General features: G+C 47.9%; 1 protein-coding gene across 3 annotated transcripts; it reads left to right on the forward strand.

The window, feature by feature from the left end:
- Window positions 1-4,044: 4,044 nt before the first annotated feature.
- On the forward strand, window positions 4,045-19,225 carry CLEC18C (C-type lectin domain family 18 member C). Of its 3 annotated transcripts, none has more exons than XM_060185196.1 (12): window positions 4,045-4,455; window positions 5,203-5,324; window positions 7,393-7,632; window positions 12,263-12,360; window positions 12,887-13,008; window positions 13,194-13,301; window positions 13,995-14,087; window positions 14,478-14,584; window positions 16,532-16,661; window positions 16,912-17,008; window positions 18,318-18,409; window positions 18,669-19,225. In XM_060185196.1, exons 1-12 carry the CDS (start codon window positions 4,317-4,319, stop codon window positions 18,704-18,706), a joined length of 1,386 nt encoding a protein of 461 aa, XP_060041179.1. In that variant the 5' UTR covers window positions 4,045-4,316; the 3' UTR covers window positions 18,707-19,225. The 3 variants fall into 3 exon arrangements, with proteins under 3 accessions (XP_060041179.1, XP_016045292.1, XP_060041180.1); XM_016189806.2 differs by having other exon boundaries at window positions 5,233-5,324; XM_060185197.1 differs by having other exon boundaries at window positions 4,389-4,455; window positions 5,072-5,324.
- The last annotated feature ends 1,493 nt before the right edge of the window (window positions 19,226-20,718 follow it).

The raw sequence follows: 20,718 nt of genomic DNA on the forward strand, positions 1-20,718 counted from the left end.
GATAAGATAAGAGTTGAACAGTGCTCTGGTCTATCTCCGGTTTTTTTTTTTAATTGTTGTTGTCATTGTTGGATACGACAGAGAAATGGAGAGAGGAGGGGAAGACAGAGATGGGGAGAGAAAGATAGACACTTGTAGATCCGTTTCACCACCTGTGAAGCGACTCCCCTACAGATGGGGAGCCGGGGGCTCGAATCCGGATCCTTACACTGGTTTTTGCACTGGTCCTTGTGCTTAGTGCCACGTGCATTTAACCAGCTGCAGTACTGCCTGAACTCCCTGGTCTACCTACCTATCTATCTATCTATCTATCTGTCTATCTATCTATCTCTATCTCTCTCATAAAAAAAAAAAAGATGGACAAGAGATCTGAATATCTTTCCAAAGACATACACATAACTATCACACAAGTGAAGTTTTCAAAATCACCAATTAGCACTGAAATGCAAACCAAAACCACAGTGAGACGATACCTGCTACCTGTTAAATGACTATTATCAAAAGACAAGGAATAACAAGTATTGATGAGAATGCAGAGAAGGGAAATTTTTACACTATGGGAGGAAATTTAAGTTGATGCAAGTATCGAAAACAGTACAGAGGGGTTGGGGGACATTGCATAAAAGTTATGCAAACAGACTCATCATGCCTGAGGCTTCAAGGCCCCAGCTTCAATCTCCCACACCACCATATGCCAGAGCTAAGCAATGCTCTGGTAAAATTAAAATAGGGGGTTGGCGGTAGTGCAGTGGTTAATCGCACATGGAGTAAAGCACAAGGACATACCTAAGGATCCCGGTTTGAGCCTCCGGCTCCCCACCTGCAGGGGGGTTGCTTCACAAGCAGTGAAGTAGGTCTGCAGTTGTCTCTCTTTCTCTCCCCTTCTCTGTCTTCCCCTCCTCTCTAGATTTCTCTCTGTCCCATGCAACATTAACAGCAACAATGGGGAAAAAATGGCCTCCAGGAGCAGAGTATTCATGGTGCAGGCACCGAGCCCCAGCAATAACCCTGGAGGGGAAAAAAATAAAATAAAATAAAAGAAAGAAAGAAAAAGTGGGCAAATATATATAATTATAAATAAGTAATTATAAAAATAATAGTTAACTCATACCTGTGACCTTGGGAAGACTATTGTAGCTTCCAGCGGAGGTAATGGGGACACAGAACTCTGGTGGTAGGGTGGGGGTAGATAGCGTAATGGTTCTGCAAAGAGACTCTCATGCCTGAGGCTCCAAAGTCCCAGGTTCAATGCCCTGCACCACCATAAACCAGAGTTAAGCAGTGCTCTGGTAAAACAAAAATTAAAACAGAATACAGAACTCTAGTGGTGGGAATGGTGTTATCTCATAATTTTGTAAATCAATATTAAATCAATTGTAAATCAATATTGTAAATAAATATTAAATTGTAAATCAACTGTAAATCAAACTGTAAATATTAAATCCCTAATAAAAAAAGAGAAAAGGAGAGGAGAGAAAAGAAGGGGGAGAAGAAAGAGAAAAGTGGGAAGTATGTGCTGGGATACAGCAGAGAAGGCAAAGTAAAATTGATCATCCTTATCAAAAACTGCCCACCCAGCCTTAAGGAAATCAGAAATTGAATATTACACCAGTTTGCCCAAACTGGTGTCTTATTACTATGGCAGCAATAATACTGAGCTAGGCAAAGCATGTGGAAAATGCTATAGATTCTGCACACTGGCCAGCGTTGATGCAGGCAATTTTTTTTTAAATATTTATTTACTTATTTATTTATTTTCCCTTTTGTTGCCCTTGTTGTAGTCATTATTGTTGTTGTTATTGATGTCGTCATTGTTGGATAGGACAGAGAGAAATGGAGAGAGGAGGGGAAGACAGAGAGGGGGAGAGAAAGACAGACACCTGCAGACTTGCTTCACTGCCTGTGAAGTGAGTCCCTTGCAGGTGAGGAGCTGGGGGCTCGAACCAGGATCCTTAAACTGGTCCTTGAGCTTCACATCATGTGCGCTATCACCCAACTCCCAATCCAGACAATTCTGATAACATTAGAAACATGCCAGAATAGAATGGTGAAAAGTAAATCACACATTTTTCTGTGATGAAGGAAGGAAGGAATTAAATTCAGGGAGTCAGGCGGTAGCACAGCAGGTTAAGCGCACATGGTGCAAAAACGCAAGGACAGGCATAAGGATCCCGGTTCAAGACCCCAGCTCCCTACCTGTAGGGGAGTCGCTTCACAGGTGGAGAAGCAGGTCTGCAGGTGTCTATCTTTCTCTACCCCCTCTGTCTTCCCCTCCTCTCTCCATTTCTCTCTGTCTTATCTAACAACAATGACATCAACAACAACGACAATAATAACTACAACAAGAATGAAAAACAACACGGGCAATAAAAAGGGAAAAGAAATAAATATAAAAAAAATTTTTAAATAAAAAGAAATTAAGCCCAAAGGACCACAATGTAAATTAAAAAGCACTGAGAAATAAGAAGATAGAGACCCTGGAATAACTGGAACATGAAGTGTGCTTCCTGGGTGACCTCGGGTACAGCCCTAAGAGACACTGAACCCAGCTGCTTGTTTCTAAATTGGACACGGTTACTGCACAAGGTTGCTGTTACAATTCAATGAATAGAGCCTCTAGGAAAAGGTCCTTGTGGTTAAACATTGCTGGGATTCAAGGATGAGTCTCAGGTTTCTGGTCATCCATTTCAAGGAAAAGAAACTCCTGAGGGGTGGGTTGGGGCTCGGTGGCAACTTTAGGGTTCCATCAGCATTCCCCAAGTCCACTTACATCTCTTTTTTTTTATTTTTAAATTTTTTATTTAAGAAAGGATTAGTGAACAAAAGCATAAGGTAGGAGGGGTACAACTCCACACAATTCCCACCACCCAATCCCCATAACCCACCCCCTCCCATGGTAGCTTTCCCATTCTCTATCCCTCTGGGAGCATGGACCCAGGGTCGTTGAGGGTTGCAGAAGGTAGAAGGTCTGACTTCTGTAATTGCTTCCCCGCTGAACATGGGCATTGACTGGTCGGTCCATACCCCCAGTCTGCCTCTCTCTTTCCCTAGTAGGGTGTGTCTCTGGGGAAGCTGAGCTCCAGGACACATTGGTGGGGTCTTCAATCCAGGGAAGCCTAGCGAGCATCCTGGTGGCATCTGGAACCTGGTGATTGAAAAGAGAGTTAACATATGAAGCCAAACAATTTGTTGAGCAATACACTTACATCTCTTATAAGAGTTTCCAGGAGTTGCCACCTGATGCTGGTTCAGGGGTCATTGGTGACACAAATACCAGAAGGAGGAAGTAGTTGGTTTGCCCAGGCTGTCCTTCCACATAGTTGAATAACCTTTGCTCTATCTTGAGGGGACTGTGGGCATTTGGCTGTGGCAGGACAGACATGTGGGATGTGGCAGCAGAGTAGTTTCAGCAGAATTTATTCTGTTGGGGATGGTAGGCAGCAACTTGGCCAGAGAGAGCACTGTGACAGTGTTCTCCCTCCTGCTCCAGAGCCTATTTGTCTGAAGCCAACTTGTTCCCAGAAGGATTGGAGTCAGATAAGGGCAGCACCTGCTCTGGATTTGCCTGTTGCTGGCCTGCAGTCATGGGGTGGTGGACCCCCACTCTGCTCAGACACTGTCTGAAGGCTTCCCTTTCCTCTCATAGATGCAGGTCCAGCTCACTCCCTGTGGGCTCCCCCTCCCCGCCCCCGGTTCCCCCACACGTTGGCACCTGTCTGATGTGTATTCACCATCTGCTCATGTTTAATTCATGGCCGGGCCTAGTGCAAGCTTTCTAAGAAAGGAAAGAACTCCCCTGGGATCTTGCCCAGTTCCTGCTTGACCACAGGCTTATGGTAGTGGAAGCCCTAGTCTCCATCCCAAGTCTGGAACTAGGAGTGAAAAGAGCCAAGGATTCTGGGGACATTGTTCCAGCCAGGGCATGGCCATCAGTCACTAATCCTCAGCCCTGGAATGTCTGTGGGCCAATCAAAAAGGTAGCCCAGGGCTGCCCAAGGGCTTTAATAATCTTGCAATGATTAGCTGGGGTCATGGGGTTAGTGCAACACCGCTCAGGCGCCTGCTCTCAGTGGGGTGGGCTTACCAGGTCAGCAGCTGGAGGAAGACAGCCCTGGGACTGAAGCTGTTAGTCTCTTCTCATGCCAGCGACAACAACGACCCGCCTGAGGACCGGAGGCTGTTTGGACACACCTATTACTCACCAGCCTCCCCCTTTTGTCTGCCAGCCCAGCCTGACTCCTGTGAATAGCTCCATCAAGCCTGGGATAGGAGCTGGGTAGCCAAACCAAGCTACACCCAGAGCACCCAACAGGCCCATGTTGCAGCCAATGTTCTCCATGGAGCTGGGGGGCCATCGGCCTGGCTTCCTGCCTGTGCTCCTGGCTCTCTTGATCATTGCCTGGGCAGAAGTGAGTCCCGTCTGGCTGCAGAAGGAGCAGGCTGCAGTACCCAGAGGTAAGGGAAAGAGATGGAAGAGCTTTGAGTCCTACAGAAGGGCCCTGCTGGGTTTCTAGAAACCAGTTTCTTTTCTTTTTTTTTTTTAATTTTTTAATCGTCATTTATTTATTGAATAGAGACAGTCAGAAATTGAGAGGAAAGGGGAAGATGAAGAGGGAGAGAGACAGAGAGACACCTGCAGCCCTGCTTCACCTCTCGTGAAGCTTTCCCCCTGCAGGTAGGGACCAGGGGCTCAAAACTGGGTCCTTGTGCAATGTAACACGTGCACTCAACCAGGTGTGCCACCACCAGTTTCTAAGCCTGAACCTAGATTAGCTAGTGAATTTTAAATTTAAAAGGGGAGCCTCAGCATGATGGGGGAGGATGGGGCTAGGGAGGAAGAAAAGTCAAGGACAGTAGGCCCAGACTTGACTTAAGAAGCAATATTGCAGCCTCAGGAAAAATTCAGTGAGCAAGAGGAGCACCCAGCCAGGGGATTGCTGTGAGCCCAGGGCTGGCCCCTTCCTTCCTCTCAGCCCCCAGGCCCCACTCCCTTCTATAACAGTCCCCCAACTTTCAATCTGAAGACTCTTTTACTGCCTCCCCCAACCCCTTCCTTCTTTGTCCCCCTCAGCCTCTACCTCCTGCCCCTCCACTCCAAGGCCTCCCTCACACACTCAGCATTCTCCTGTTTCCTCTTTGGTCTTGCTCCCTGAGGGTGAGTGGCACCCTCACCTGCCATGGTGACTGCCACCCACCACCCAGGGCCAGGCCTGACCTTGTCTCCTGCCCCAGTCCTGAGCAAGAAGGAGAGTTTCCTGCTCCTCTCCCTGCATAACCGCCTGCGCAGCAAGGTCCACCCCCCTGCTGCCAACATGCAGAGAATGGTGAGTACCCCAACACAACTCACCCTAGGGCAGCTGGAGGGCAGCCCCAAAGAGAGTTCAGGAGGCCAGGCCAGCACCAGGCTTCCTTCTACATGGGCACAGCAGGAGGGGTCGCCAGTCACTTTGCCCCAACCTGGGTGTTGGGGGGGGCAGCTTCCTCCTTCCTGGGGGACCCTGAGGGGAGGAGGTGGGTCCTCTGAGGGCCAACCTTTGGCTTTTCTGTGCATCCTGTTGCCCCAGAGACCAGAAGACATGAAGGAGCAGGGGGCTGCCTCTTCCATGAAAGAGGAGTTTCACAAAGGAGTCCCAGCAGACAGGGGACCAGACAGGGGCAGGGAACCCCAAGTGAGAGGCATCTCATCACTGCCATCATTACAGGGAGGGGCTCATGTGAGCAGGACCCATACCCTTTATGTGTTGGCCAAGCAGAAAAGGGAAGGAGGGCCCTGCCCAAGTTCCTTGCTGACTCATGGGGTGGGGGATGGGGCAGCTGGACAGGACATAGAGTTTCGTACCATTCCTTGGGTCCTCAGGGTTGGAGGTACCCTCCTGCACCTTAGAAATGCTGCCCTCAGACTGGAACCCAGATGCCCCAGAACCTGCTATCAGGCTGGGGAAAGACAGGCTTGGGGAGGACAGGGTTCCCCATGTCTGCCTCATAAACTCCTGCAATGCTGACACAGTGGTGGCAGTGACCTTGAGCACTCCAGGGTTAGTTTCCCACGAAGTGGGGGTAGACGGGGGAGGTGTTTCTTCTCCCCCTTTCCCTGTTCTACTGGGGTTGTGCCCCTCCTAAGGCCTCTCCCCACACTCCCAGCACTCACACCTGATGTGAGTGGCTTCCTAGTCTGCTGACCAGTGTTTTCCACACTTTCCATGACTCTTTTGCCAAGTCTTGGAAAAATGTATTTTATGGAAGTAGCCAATGAACCTCACTGCTCGTGGCTTTGGCCCTGGGCACTCCTGTGGGCCTCCAGGGTACTTACTCAGCAGATATAGAGGCCCTGGGGTGCCTGGTCCCAAGTCTCATCAGAGCGGAAGGACTAGAACATCTGTTTGTGGTTGGTCCTTCCCTTCCTATATCCGCTTGATCCCCAAGACAAGTTTATCCTTTAGAAATGTTATAATCCCCATTTTACAGATGAGAATGTTGAGTTCCATTGAGATTCACACAACTTGTATGAAGCGGTTGGACTGGACCATGGAATGATGCATACCATTCTCATTGATGAGCCCCTTGAGGGGGCAGATAGCTGGGTGCTTGGCTTGGTGGGAGGGCAGATTATACCCTCTCCAAGGGACTCTGCTTGCTTGAACCAAAGCACTGAGACCAAGGAGACCTCACACAGCTTCTGTGGGCCTGTTTTCCCATGGATGCCTCCCATAAACTCCTACAAGGGTGGAACAGTGGTGGCAGTGGCCTTGAGAGCTCCCAGGGTCAGTTTCCCATGAAGTGGGAGTGTCCCCATACACTCCAAGGCCAGGGTAGAGGGATAGGGCAAAATGGCTGGACTGCTGGCATTTTTGAAGCACAGAAGAAAAGCCAAATGGAAGGAGCTGAGGCTTTCTGCCCAGGCTTAGGGCCAGCTGGATCAAGGGCAAATATAGAAGCAGTTTAAAAGGTGTGGGCACTGTCCTGGGTTAACAAAAACAGAAGGGAAAAGTTGCCACAGAAGCCCATTCCACTGCCTGGGCTGGCAGTGGAATGGGAATATCAGTCCCCCTCAGTGGGGTGGTGCAGGGCCTAAGGGAGCCCATGACTGGAGGCAGGAAGGAGGCTCCCGCTTCTGACTGAGCCAGGCTCTGGGTCACCTGTCCAACGCCACAGATACTTTACCTAACACACCTTGGGAAGCTCTAGCAAAGATCTTTTCTGACCCAAGTGAAGTGGGTAGGACCAACTCAGAGTGGCAAGGTGGCCAAGTAGGACTCCTGATGCCCTGCTCTCTTACTTCCCTACACTGCCCAGAACCCTGGAGATGCATGAAAGGATGGGGGTCCAGGGGGGATAGGATCACTAGATCTAGCCCCAAACTCCTGCTGATGTCTCTTTCTATGCCACCCTCAGGACTGGAGTGAGAACCTGGCCCGATGGGCTCAGGCTAGGGCTGCCCTCTGTGGTGCCCCAGTCCTGCACCCTGAGTTGGCCCCCAGGACTGCCCTGCATGTGGGCTGGAACATGCAGCTGCTGCCCCGAGGCTCCACAACCTTTGCCCAAGTGGTGGGCCTGTGGTTTGTAGAGGGGCAGCAGTACAGCCACACCACTGCTGAGTGCTTCCAGAACACCACCTGCATCCACTACACGCAGGTGAGGCCAGGATACCAGGCATGGGGTCAGCTCAGGTTGTTTCCAGAGTGAACAAAAATGTGTTGTTGTTCTTCCTTTCTTATCTAGCTTCATATTTCTCAGTCTTAAGTATATAGTGGGGCTTCGAGATGGCACAGCAAATAGAGTATATTATCTGTGAGCATAAGGTCTAGAATTTGATCCCTAACATTTCATGTGCTGCTGGAGTGGTGCTCTGGTTCCATTCTCTCTGTGTCTCTCTCTCAATCTCTCTCTCTTCTAGAGAACTGATCAGCCAGAGCTTATGGTGGTGCGGGGGACTGAACCTGAGACTTTGGAGCCTCAAGCAAGAAAGTCTCTTTACAGAACCATTATGCTGTCTGCCCCCGCCCCTCTGGTTCTCTCTATTCTCTCTCTCTCTCTCTCTCTCTCTCTCTCTCTCTCTCACACACACACACACACACAGAGAGAGAGAGAGAGAGAGGAGCTCATCTATTAATAAGTAAATATTCTTTAAAAATTAAATATGAGGGAGTCAGACAGTAGCTCAGTGGGTTAAGCGCATGTGGCACAAAGTGCAAGGGCCAGCGTAAGGATCTCGGTTCAAGCCCCCAGCTCTCCACCTGCAGGGGAGTCACTTCACAGGTGGTGAAGCAGGTCCGAAGGTGTCTGTCTTTCTCTTCCCATCTCTGTCTTCCCATCTCTCTCCATTCCTCTCTGTCCTATCCAATAACATTGATAACAACAATAATAACTATAACATTGGCGTATTGCACCAAAGTAAAAGACTCTGGGGTGGGAGTGGGTGGGGAGAATACAGGTCCATGAAGGATGATAAATGACATAGTGGGGGTTGTATTGTTAAATGGGAAACTGGGGAATGTTATGCATGTATAAACTATTGTATTTACTGTTGAATGTAAAACATTAATTCCCCAATAAAGAAATAAATTTAAAAAAATAACTACAACAATAAAAAAACAAGGGTAACAAAATGGAATAATAAATAAATATTAGAAAATAAAAAGAAAGAAATCCTTGTTTGAGCCCTGGCATCACATAGCAGCACTATGGATGATACTTCGGGAGCTCTATGACAAAGGAGCAGTGCTCAGGTGTCTCTCTTCTCAAAATAGTAATAGTAGTAGGGAGGAGGAGAAGTAGAAAATTATTTCAATGAGTCAGGTAGTAGCGCACCGGGTTAAATGCAGGTGGTACAAAGCGCAAGGACCTGGCTCCCCACCTACAGGGAGTCGCTTCACAAGCGGTGAAGCAGGTCCGCAGGTGTCTATCTTTCTCTTCCCCTCTGTCTTCCCCTCCTCTCTCCATTTCTCTCTGTCCTAGCCAACAACAACAACATCAATAACAACAACAACAAGGGCAACAAAATGGAATAAATAGATAAATAAATATTTTTTTAAAAAATAAAATTGTTTCATTGATTTTGCACATGCACAAAGTCCTGTTATCACATCAAGAAAAAAGTAATCAGCCCAGGAGATGGTTCAGTGAAGAAAGTATTGGATTCTCAAGCATGAGGTCATGAGTTTTATGCCTGGCATTGTATGTGCCAGAGTGATACTAAGGTTCTCTCCCCTACCACCATCTCTCTTTAATAAGTAAGAATTTAAAAAAAAAAATTTAGGGCTGGGGAGACAGCATAATGGTTATGCAAAGGACTTTCATACCTGCAGCTTCAAGTTCCCAAGTTTAATCCCCAGCACCACCATAAGCCAGAACTGAGCAGTGCTCTGGGGTTTCTGTGTCTTTCTCTCTGTACCTATTTCATTAAAATAAAATAAATAGGGAGTCGGGTGGCAGCGCAGCAGGTTAAGTGCACGTGGTGCAAAATGCAAGGATCGAGGTAAGGATCCCGGTTAGAGCCCCCCCCCCCCCCCCGCTCCCCACCTGCAGGGGAGTCACTTCACAGGTGGTGAAGCAGGTCTGCAGGTGTCTGTCTTTCTCTCCCCCTCTCTGTCTTCCCCTCCTCTCTCGACTTCTTTCTGTCCTATCCAACAATGACATCAATAACAACAATAACTACAACAATGAAAAGCAACAAAGGCAACAAAAGGGAAAATAATAAATATTAAATAAATAAATAAAATAAAATAAAATAAATATATTTTAAAAGTTTTTTTTAAGGAATTTATTTATTTGTTAATGAGAAAGACAGGAAAGAGAGGAAGAACCAAACATCACTCTGGTACATGTGCTGCCAGGGATTGAATTCTGGACTTCCTGTCCAGTGCTTTATAAACCATGGCATGCCATCTCCCAGACCACAATAAGTAAGACTTCTTAAAAAAAAATTATTTATTCCCTTTTGTTGTCCTTGTCCTATTATTGTTGTTGTTATTGTTGTTGATGTCATAGTTGTTGCATAGAACAGAGAGAAATGGATAGAGGAGGGGAAGACAGGGAGGGAGAGAGAAAGATAGACACCTGCAGACCTGCTTCACCTCCTGTGAAGTAACTCTCCTGCAGGTGGGGTGCCGGGGGCTCTAACTGGGATCCTTATGCTGGTCCTTGCGCTTTGCTCCATGTGTGCTTAACCTGCTGCGCTACCACCCGACTTCCTAAGTAAGACTTTTTAAAAAGAGATCTTTAGGGCAATGGGTAGACAGCATAATGGTTATGCAAAGAGGCTCTCATGCCTGAAGCTCCAAAGTCCCAGGTTCAATCCCCCAACCCACCATTAAACCAGAATTGAGCAGTGCTCTGGTAAACAAATACTTCAAAGCTGCATTTATGAGTGGGCCTGCAGCCCAGCTGGTAGCATGTGGGTAAAATGTAGTACTTAGAAGCATGAGGTTCAGGGTTTGCCTCCTAGCTCTGCACATGCCAGTGATTCTCATAAATAAATAAATAAATAATATTTATTTTAAAATTAAAACAATAGAGTGTGAGGTGTTAGCATACCCTGTTGAGCGCACATGTTACTATATACAAGGACCTGGGTTCGAGCCCATATTCCCTACCTGCAGGTCTCTCTCTCTCTCTCTCTCTCTCTCTCTCCCTGTTAGAGCTTCAGGCATGAGAGTTTTTTCCATAGCCATTATGGTATCTCCGCAGCCCTATCTCCTCTTCCTTCCTCAAAATTTCTCTTCTACCAAATAAAAGGAAAAAAAAAACAACAACAAATAAATGGCCACTAGGAGCTGTGGATTCATCAGTGATAACCCTAGTGACAAAAAAAAAAAAGTAAAATAGGGAGTTGGCAGGTAGCACAGCAGGTTAAGCACACGTGGTGCAAAACGCAAGGACTAGGGCAAGGATCCCAGTTTGAACCCCAGCTCCCCACCTGCAGGGGAGTCGCTTCACAGGTGGTGAAGCAGGTCTGCAGGTGTTTATCTTTCTGTCCCCCTCTCTGTCTTCCCCTCCTCTCTCCATTTCTCTCTGTCCTATCCAACAACAACAACATCAATAACAACAACAATAATAACTACAACAACAATAAAAATAAGGGCAACAAAAAGGAAATAAATATTTTTTTAAATCTTTTAAAAAGTAAAATAATAAAATTAAAGATGGGACTATAGTAAGAAAAGAAGTTTGATCATTTTCATAGTCTATTTCCAGGCCTGCCTTCATTTTTTTTGTTTTTATAACCAGCGCACTGGTCAGTTCCAGTTTATGGTGGTGCTAGGATCACCTTATCCCTCTCTGAAACTTGAATTTTCAGGTCTTTCTTTTGTCATTCTCCTCCACTCATCCACTATCTCCCCTCCCTTCAGCATCTGCTGACCCTCACCCCCACCCTATTCTCTCCAACCCAAAAGGCTTTTTTTTTTTTGCCTCCAGGGTTATCGATGTGGCTTGGTGCCTGCACCACAAATCCACTGGTCCTGGAGGCCATTTTTTTCCTTTCTTTTTTTTAATTGTTGTTGTGGTTATTATTGTTGTTATTGATGCTGTTGTTGGATAGACCAGAGAGAAATGGAGAGAGAAGGGGAAGACAGAGAGGGGAGCGAAAGATAGACACCTGCAGACCTGCTTCACCGCTTGCAAAGCGACCCAACCCTCTGCAGGTGAGGAGCCTGGGCCTCTGACTGGATCCTTAAGCCAGTCCTTGCGCCTCTCGCCATGTGTGTTTAACCCACTGTGCTACCTACCGCCCAACCCTTCCAAAAGGCTTCTCTTTCTTTTTATTTATTTATTTATTTATTTATTCATTTATTTATTCCCTTTTGTTGCCTTTGTTGTTTTATTGTTGTAGTTATTATTGATGTTATCGTTGTTGGATAGGACAGAGAGAAATGCAGAAAGGAGGGGAAGACAGAGAGAAGGAGAGAAAGATAGACACCTGCAGACCTGCTTCACTGCTTGTGAAGTGACTCCCCTGCAGGTGGGGAGCCGGGGGCTTGAACCAGAATCCTTATGCCAGCCCCTGTACTTTGCACCACCTGTGCTTAACCTGGTGCCCAACTCCCTCAAAAGGCTTTTCTAAACTTCCCACCCATCCCAATACTGCTGCCCAACACAGCTGCTGCTCCTGAGGCCCCCAGGGAGGTGAGGGAATTGCCTGTCTACCTGGTTTGTGATGAATGCTGTATTCTCCCTTCTCTGTCAAGCACTGACTATATTACTAGTCCCCAGACTGGAAACGGGGGTGAACCTATAGGTATTTGAGGCATCGTGTCTTCCACAGCTAGTCTGGGCCACTTCAAGTCAGCTGGGCTGTGGGAGGCACCCCTGCTCCGGAGACCAAGCAGAGATGGAAGCCTTTGTCTGTGCCTACTCTCCAGGGTAAGTCTCCATGGTGGCTGTTTCTCTGCCCTCCCCTGTTGACCTGTCAGGAATGGGATGAAGGGCACATCCAAAATGAGGTGCAAATTTGCCCACCCAAAAAGCCTTTGACTTCTTGGTGAGCACCCTTGGTGGGAGAGGGAAGAAGGAAAGGGATGGGGCTAGACGGTGACACACCTGGTTGAGCACACACATTACAGTGCACAAAGTTCAAGCCTGTGGTGGGGAAGGAGCTTCACAAATAGTGGAGCAGTGCTGCAGGTGTCTCTTACTCTCCCTCTCTATCTCCCCATTCCCTCTCAACTTCTATCTCCATCCAAAAATGCAGAATGTGACTTCTTCTTGATGACCCTTCCTGAAAGCACTCCCACTTTTAGGACAGTTGCCCACTATTAGTCTGGAGGTCATATTTTCTTTCCTAGGAGACTTCCCTGTCCCATCCAGCTTCCTGGTCAGGGCAGAAAATACCAGAGAGGCCATAGCCCAAGGCTGGGCTCTTTCAGTTCTTTGGTGCTTAATCTCACAGAGGCAACTGGGAGGTCAACGGGAAGACAGTCACCCCCTACAAGAAGGGCCCCTCGTGTTCCCTCTGCACAGCTAGTGTCTCCGGCTGCTTCAAAGCCTGGGACCATGCAGGGGGGCTCTGTGGTAAGTGCTCCACCTGCCTCCTCTTCCTGGGGGGAAGGGGCATCAGGATAGGCAGACATGGGAGAGGATCCAAGGAAACTTGATCAGGTGCGCCTAGTTGGAGGTGCTATCCTGGATCCCTAGGCCTCGGCACATACCTGACTTGCCTGGAGGTCCCTCTGAGGTCCCTCCTTGTGTCCCGCCAGAGGTCCCCAGGAACCCCTGTCGCATGAGCTGCCGAAATCATGGACATCTCAATGTCAGCACGTGCCACTGTCACTGTCCTCCAGGCTACACGGGCAGATACTGCCAAGGTGAGGGACCCCAAGCTCCAGCTCACAAATGTCTGGGAGCCTCTGTGGGTGAAGTCTAGATGCTGGGCACATGCAGACAGCCTCCAGGACTAGTAGAGTCCCATGTGTTTATGTTTTGTGTCTAGGGCTGTGCTGCACTCACTGAGAGGGTTTTGAAGGAATCTTGAGTGAAAAGGGTGTGCCAACCATATACTTGCAGATCTACATGCTGCATCTGGTTATTTAGCAAGCATTCACTGGGCACTGCCAGCCTGCCAGAGCCCAAGTTGTGTGGAGGAGGTTCAGAGTGTGACCAGATGTGGCCCCACTGGCTCCAAGGTTCTGGGAGAAAGATAGACATCAGGTCCATAAGTGTATTCCTGTGCATCTGCTCCCCCTCTCAACCCCCACCTCCAGCTCTATGACCATAGGCAAGTCATCTCCAAAACCCAATTTGCTTTTCTCTATAGTGTAGAGGATCAGAACAAAGATGCCAGGGCTCTGGGGATGTAGCTCAATGGTAGAGCACATGGTTCACATTTATGATGCCCCCAGTTTGATCCCCAGCACCGGAAACAAAGACTCTAAATATGGCAGTGGGTGGAAACTCTTTGGGGTTTGGTCTTTGAGAGAGGCTATCTTAAATCTGTGGCTGGGAGGGGCAGCTTGGCCTTCAGTGACTGAGTGCTGTCCCTGCCTTCCCTCTCCTGGTAGTGCGGTGCAGCGTGCAGTGTGTGCATGGCCGGTTCCGGGAAGAGGAGTGCTCCTGCATCTGTGACATTGGCTATGGGGGAGCCCAGTGTGACAGTGAGTCCTCACCCCATTGTCCCCAGCCAGCCAGGCCTTCCCAGGTCCCCTGCATGGGGTGCTGGATCCCCTTTGTACTAGTTCACAGGAGCCCACTGTGTGCATACCCGTCCTTCCCCCATTCAGCAGCATCACATTGGTAGCTTAACCTTGGCTGTGCATGTGGGGATTTTTACAGCACAGACACTAGCAAATGCTACATCATAGATATGTTATATATAGTTAGGATTGTTACACATTTCCTAGCACACCAATAAACATTCAAGCAACCATTCTCTTGCTTGAAGTAGGTGACCAGCAGAAGAGATACCTTAAGCTTAGCTCCCTGGCCAGGTGGGAGGAGGTAGCAAATCTGGGGTTCCCCACAAATTCAGGCACCCTTTTCTCCAGTCAAGGTGCACTTTCCCTTTCACACTTGTGACCTGAGGATTGATGGAGATTGCTTCCTAGTGTCATCAGAGGCAGACACATACTACGGAGCCAAGATGAAATGCCAGGTGACAGTGGCCCCTGCCTCCCCAATCCCCTATCCCCTGAGTTTCTCCAGTGAGGGTTTTCACAGAAGGAACCTGGAGTAAGAAGGGATTCCTCTGGTTCCTCCTATTGAAGCTCTCACTCACCATTAGTATAAAACCGGAATCACAACCTGAGGGATCCATAGGAACCAAGAGGTCACTTAATGAACAGGAGGCCCTAAGGGTGCACATAGTTCCCTTCTTAGGAACCATGTTGACCTGGCCCCAGCTGCTGGCTGCCAGGCAGATGCAAGTTCAGGGGGGCTGATACTTGGGATTTTACAAGAGATTCATAAATGTCAGATTTTCATTGGCATCTCTGGATAATATAATAACAAATTAAATTATTTTAGCTAATAAGTTAACTATTTACAATTTTATCAACAAAATATAAATAACTACTCATATGATAATCAACAAGGTAATTAACACCTAGATTATTTTTAGTGTTGATAGTCAGTTAGAATGTATTTATGGGGCTAAGGAGTTACATAGCAGTTATATAAAAAAACTTTCATGGGTGGGGCAGGGGTAGATAGCATAATGGTTATGCAAACTGATTCTCAAGCCTGAGGCTCCAAAGTCCCAGGTTCAGTCCCCTGCACCACCATAAGCCGGAGCTGAGCAGTGCTCTGGTAATTAAAAAAAAAAAAAAACGGGAGTTGGGTGGTAGTGCAGTGGGTTAAGCGCACATGGTGCGAAGCGCAAGGACTGGCAGAAGGATACCGGTTCAAGCCCCCGGCTCCCCACCTGCAGGGGAGCCGCTTCACAAATGGTGAAGCAGGTCTGCAGGTGTCTATCTTTCTCTCCCCCTCTGTCTTCCCCTCCCCCTCTGCTGGGAAATTATGCCGATACAGTCAAATCTGCCATGTTGTCTCCTTAGGCTACTGCTAGTTCCCGTGAGAGTTGGGACATTCTCAGAGTGCCTGTTCCGCCATGTTATGCCCTCAGGGCATTGTCTATATCCTCGCACTATTTGGAGTGCTTTGGTTACTCCTCCCCCCTCCCATTCTCACGAGAGTTATTATCCTATCCTGGAGTGCTATGGTTACTCCTCCCCCTTCCCATTCTCGAGAAAGCTGCTCCTATAAAAGCCTTTCTTCTTCCGCACCACTCTCTCTTGCCAGCGCTTCACTCTGGTGTTCAGCAGGAAAGGTTACTGCATGAGGCGGCCATTTTCACTACCTCCACGTGGCCCAACCTGCTTCTCTAGCACCCAACTCTGAGGTGCCAGCGCAAATAAAGATTTGTGTTTCCTCTTTGCTCCGGACCCCCCTCTCTTCTCCGCAGCCCACTCACAACAACATCTGGCTCAACAACACCCCTTCATTTCTCTCTGTCTTATCCAACATCAATAACAACAACAATAAAACAACAAGGGCAACAAAAAGGGAATAAATAAATATTAAAAGGAGGGTAGATAGCATAATGGTTATGCAAACAGACTCTCATGCCTGAGGCTCCAAAGTCCCAGGTTCAATCCCCTGCACCACCATAAGCCAGAGCTGAACAGTGCTCTGGTGAAAAAATAAAAAAATAAAAATAAAAATAAATAAAAAATAAAACTTTCATGTCTGAGGCTCCAAGGTTCTAGGTTCAGTCCCCAGCACCACCATAAGCCAGAGCTGAACAGTGTTCTGGTGAAAAGGTAAATAAATAAAAGAATGTATTTGTGACATTGTGCAGGTAAAATACAGCCTGGCCAAGGGCAGGACCTGCCAGTCTGGGCCCTGTACATGGAAAGAGGAGATGTGGGCAGGAGAGGGTAAGGGGATCCCTACTCTGAGAGGTAGAAGGCTCAGTGAGGGACAACAGGTACCCAGTATACACAGCTGGCATTGGTAGCCACAGCAATAACCCAGAATGGCCAGGAAAGGTTGCTCTGAGCTTGGAGGGTCTGCCAAGTGACCTGGAGTGGGGGGGTTACAGGAAAAAGGAGGAGTGCTGGTCCAGATCGAGAGCCAGAAAGTGCAGGACATCTTGGCCTTCTACCTGGACCACCTGGAGACCACCAATGAGGTGACCAACAGTGACTTTGAGACTAGGAACTTCTGGATCGGTGAGTGCCTGGCTGGTTGGGGGGTGCCCCATTCTAGTCCCTAGAATCTGGGATGTGGAAACCCAGAGGCTTCCATAGCAGACAGTAAAGGCACGATGAGGTCTGGGATCCCCTTTCCTGGGGAGAAAACTGAAGGCCAAAAGGGCTAGCAGCCCTGGGGCTGGGCAGGCAACAGGCTCTGGGGACCCTGGACCCTGAGTGAGGATCAGGGGTCTGAGGTAATAGGACCAACCGTGGCTGCTATGGCCAGGACTCACCTACAAGACTGCTAAGGACTCCTTCCGTTGGACCACCGGAGAGCATCAGTCCTTCACCAGTTTTGCCTTTGGGCAGCCTGACAACCAGGGGTGAGTCTAGGATCTACTTCCTCTATGTTCCTTTTCTCACCCATACCTGCTGGCTGAGCTTTCACATGCCATTGAAGAAGCCCCAATCCAGAGCCTGCTGACGGTCTGGGCCTTACTAGGTGCCCAGAGAAGTCTAGGGTGGCAGATGCTAGCACAGAGACAAGATGAGCTGCAAAGGAGAAAGTACATCCTGGCTTCCAGGGGTTCATTTAGCATAGCCAATCTGGCCAGAGAAAGAGCTAGTGGTAGGATGTGTGCTTCAGATAGATAAGGTCCAGTGTTCTGTCTCCAGCACCAAAAAAACAAAAAACATAGAATCCAAGAAGGCTTCATCCACCCTCCCTTCCCATATTCCCATCCTTCCATCCATTAATTTAATCTTTCCCCTCCCCCACTGTATGACCTCCCTCCCTGCATGCCTGAATCAATATACTGATCCCTGAAATACATACACACACACACCCCTGCCTGTGTGCACACACACACATGCATGTATTCCAGAGCACTGCTCAGTTCTGGTTTATGGCAGTGCTGGGCACTAAACCTGAGACCTCAGACCCTCAGGCATGAAGTCTTTTGCATAACCATTATGCTATCTCTCTGACCCCTAAATTCTTTAGCCTTCCACTCACCCGCATCCTGCATCTAGTCACACAGATGCATACCGGCCAGCAGTCAACCTATCCCAAGGGTATTCTGCTGAGCCTTTCAAAATCCAGGAGTGCCCAAGGCAGGGGTGGCAGGAGTGGGGGAGGATATGTGAGCACCATAACTCCAAATATATATTTTTAATTTACTTATTATTAGATAGAGACAGCCAGAAATCGAGAGGGGAGAGGGAGATAGAGAGGGAGAGATACAGAGAGACACCTGTAGCCCTGCTTCACCACTTGTGAAGCTTTCCCCCTGCAGATGAGGACCAGGGGCTTGAACCTGCATCCTTGCACACTGTAATGTGAGCCCTTAACCAGGTGCACTACCACCTGGTGCCGATTTCAAATATCTTGTACCTAGAACACATCAACCTGGTTGGGCTCCCAGGGCCACCTTCTCTTCCACTTGGAGGAACAATGTGGGCCTGTCAGTTTGGGGTCCCCTGCCCACAGCCCCACTGACTGCTGTAATTAAGCACTGGCAGTATAATTGTCATTCCAGGTCCATGGGGTGTTTCCCTGATAGGGGCAAAGATGGAAGGAAAGCCTGGATGTAGATCTGGCCACCATCTGACCCCTGTGGTGGAGGGCTTCAGCCTCTCCCAGATTCTTATCTTTATTCCTTCATCTGAGCACACATCACCTTGGCTTGGCAGGTTTGGTAACTGCGTGGAGTTGCAGGCATCTGCTGCCTTTAACTGGAATGACCAACGCTGTAAAACCCGAAATCGTTACATCTGCCAGTTTGGTAAGGCCCTTTGAAGGCTCCCCCACCTTTGTCCTCTGGACCCTGGGTTACCAGCTGACCCACTCCAGGTGGCTGGGATTTTTAGGTCACAGTCCAGAGTGTGTGTGAGAACACACAGCCCTGACCAGGGCTTTGCTGTAACTGTGGGCATGTGAGACCTGGAGGCAGGGAGAAGGGTTCTGATCAAGTACAGCAAGGCTTCCCTCCCAGCACCACCTGGGTTGCCACTGACCCTGGCTCTCTTCTGCTTCTTTTCCAGCTCAGGAGCACATTTTGAGGTGGAACTCTGGGCCCTGAAACACGGGCCAGGCCAGGACCACAAACCTGACATCTGAAGAGGTCTCTGACTGCAGGGAGTGGGGCAGGGAGTAAAAGTTAGACTAATGGGGAGCCTGGCACAGGGGGAGAGGAGCTGCACATCTCTCAACCTGCTCTGGATTGAAAAGATAAGCTCAAGGAGGTTTCAAAACAGGAGCTAAGTCAGTGGTCAAAAGAGATTGCCCTCCTTACTCTGGGCTGGACCCTCTGGGGCAGATGAAGGTTCCTGATATCCTGGGATGCAAACCATAGAGGATTAAATTAAGTTTTGAATTACCTGAACTTATGAAAGCTCATTTTGAAGGTGTATTCAGACAACTAGAATCATCCTAGGGAAACCAGAGTGTGTCTGATGCTTTGCCACTTGCTGGCTGCCTCCTGCATACCCTCTTGACACCCCCTGGAAGTTCTTTCTCTTTTGTTTTCTAAAAAAGATGTATTTGTACAAATTATTGTATTTACTGTTGAATGTAAAACATTAATTCCCCAATAAATAAATTTTAAAAAAAAAGATGTATTTGGTGGCCCAGGAGGTGTCGCAGTGGATAAAGTGTTGAATTCTCAAGCAATGAGTCCCTAGTTCAATCCCCGGTAGCACATGTACCTGAGGGATGTCTGATTCTTTCTCTCTCTCCTCCTATTCCTCTCATTAATTAATTAATTAATTAATTATTTAAAAAGATGTATTTGTTTGTTTATGAGAGAATCAGAGAATTACTCTGGCATACTCCCCTTAATTTCTCTCTGTCCTATCTAATAAAATAGAGGGGAAAAAAGAAAAGAAAAGAAAAACTGGGCATCTGTTAATTCCTTTTTTTTTTTTTTTTCTTTCACCAGAGCACTGCTCAGCTCTGGCTTATGATGGTGTGGGGGATTTAACCTGAAGCTTTGGAGCCTCAAGCATGAGAGTCTCTTTGAATAACCATTATGCTATCTACTCCCACCCATAGGCAAGGGATCTCATACTTTCAAGTCTGTTGCTCTGCCTGTTCTTTTGGCTACAATGCTACAGTTCATTCCCCTTCCAGTCCTGAAGCCATTTGGGGCCCCTAATTAGTTCTTTGGGGTACTTGTCAAAGTTTCCCGGAATCCCAATGTTGTCATATTCTCTGAACATGGCCCTCTTCTCATTTCACCCATCAACCACTTTGAGGGGTAGGAGGGTGATCCTCACACAGGATAGTCCAGGGACACCCAGAGATAAACTTCTACAGGCTACAGGCACCCAGCCCCACAAGCCTCTGTCTGTTCCCTCTCCCTAAAGAGGTTCTCTGTCATGGCTCTTGTCTTTCTCTACAGTCAAACACCACTAGAGCACAAGAGTATGGATGGCCTTCAATAAGAAGACAAGAGGGGGCAGGATAATGGTTAAGCAAACAGACTCATTTCCTGAGGTTCCTAATTCCCAGGTTCAATCCCCCATACCACCATAAGCCAGAGTTGAGCAGTACTTGTGTTTCCCTGTGTGTGTATGTGTGTCTCTCTCTGTATCTCTCTCAAAAATAAAAAAATATAAAATTTTTAAAAAAGTTTAAAAGGGGGGTTGGTCGGTAGCGCGGCGTGTTAAGTGCAGGTGGCACAAAGTTCAAGGACAGGTGTAAGGATTCCAGTTTGAGTCCAACACTTTATCCACTGTGTCACCTACTGGACCACTTTATTTACGTATTTATGAAAGCGAGAGATAACCAGAGAGAGCATCACTCTGGCATATGTGCTGCCAGGAAGTGAACTCAGGATCTCATACTTGAGAATCCAACACCCTACTCACTGCACCACCTCCTGGGCCACAAGTCAGAAAGCATTCTTTTTAAAACACATATTTTTTTATTGGAGTAGGTTGGTGGTGCATCTGGTTAAGTGCACATATTACCAAGCGCAAGGACCTGCAGGGGGTCCACTTCATGAGTGGTGAAACAAGTCTACAAGTGTCTATCTTTCTCTCTCTCTCTCTCTCTTTTTTACCAGCACATTGTTGATCTCTGGCTTATGGT

Source organism: Erinaceus europaeus, chromosome 2 (assembly GCF_950295315.1).
Source record: "Erinaceus europaeus chromosome 2, mEriEur2.1, whole genome shotgun sequence".
Taxonomy (NCBI): Eukaryota; Metazoa; Chordata; class Mammalia; order Eulipotyphla; family Erinaceidae; genus Erinaceus; species Erinaceus europaeus.

What these genes read in the sequence shown, in the direction of transcription:
- CLEC18C (XM_060185196.1), top strand. Translation starts at nt 4,317, where the DNA reads ATGTTGCAGCCAATGTTCTCCATGGAGCTGGGGGGCCATCGGCCTGGC. An exon ending in GCAGGCTGCAGTACCCAGAG is followed by an intron (nt 4,456 to 5,202) that starts GTAAGGGAAAGA and finishes CCCACCACCCAG; the next exon opens with GGCCAGGCCTGACCTTGTCT. An exon ending in GTCTGTGCCTACTCTCCAGG is followed by an intron (nt 12,361 to 12,886) that starts GTAAGTCTCCAT and finishes TTAATCTCACAG; the next exon opens with AGGCAACTGGGAGGTCAACG.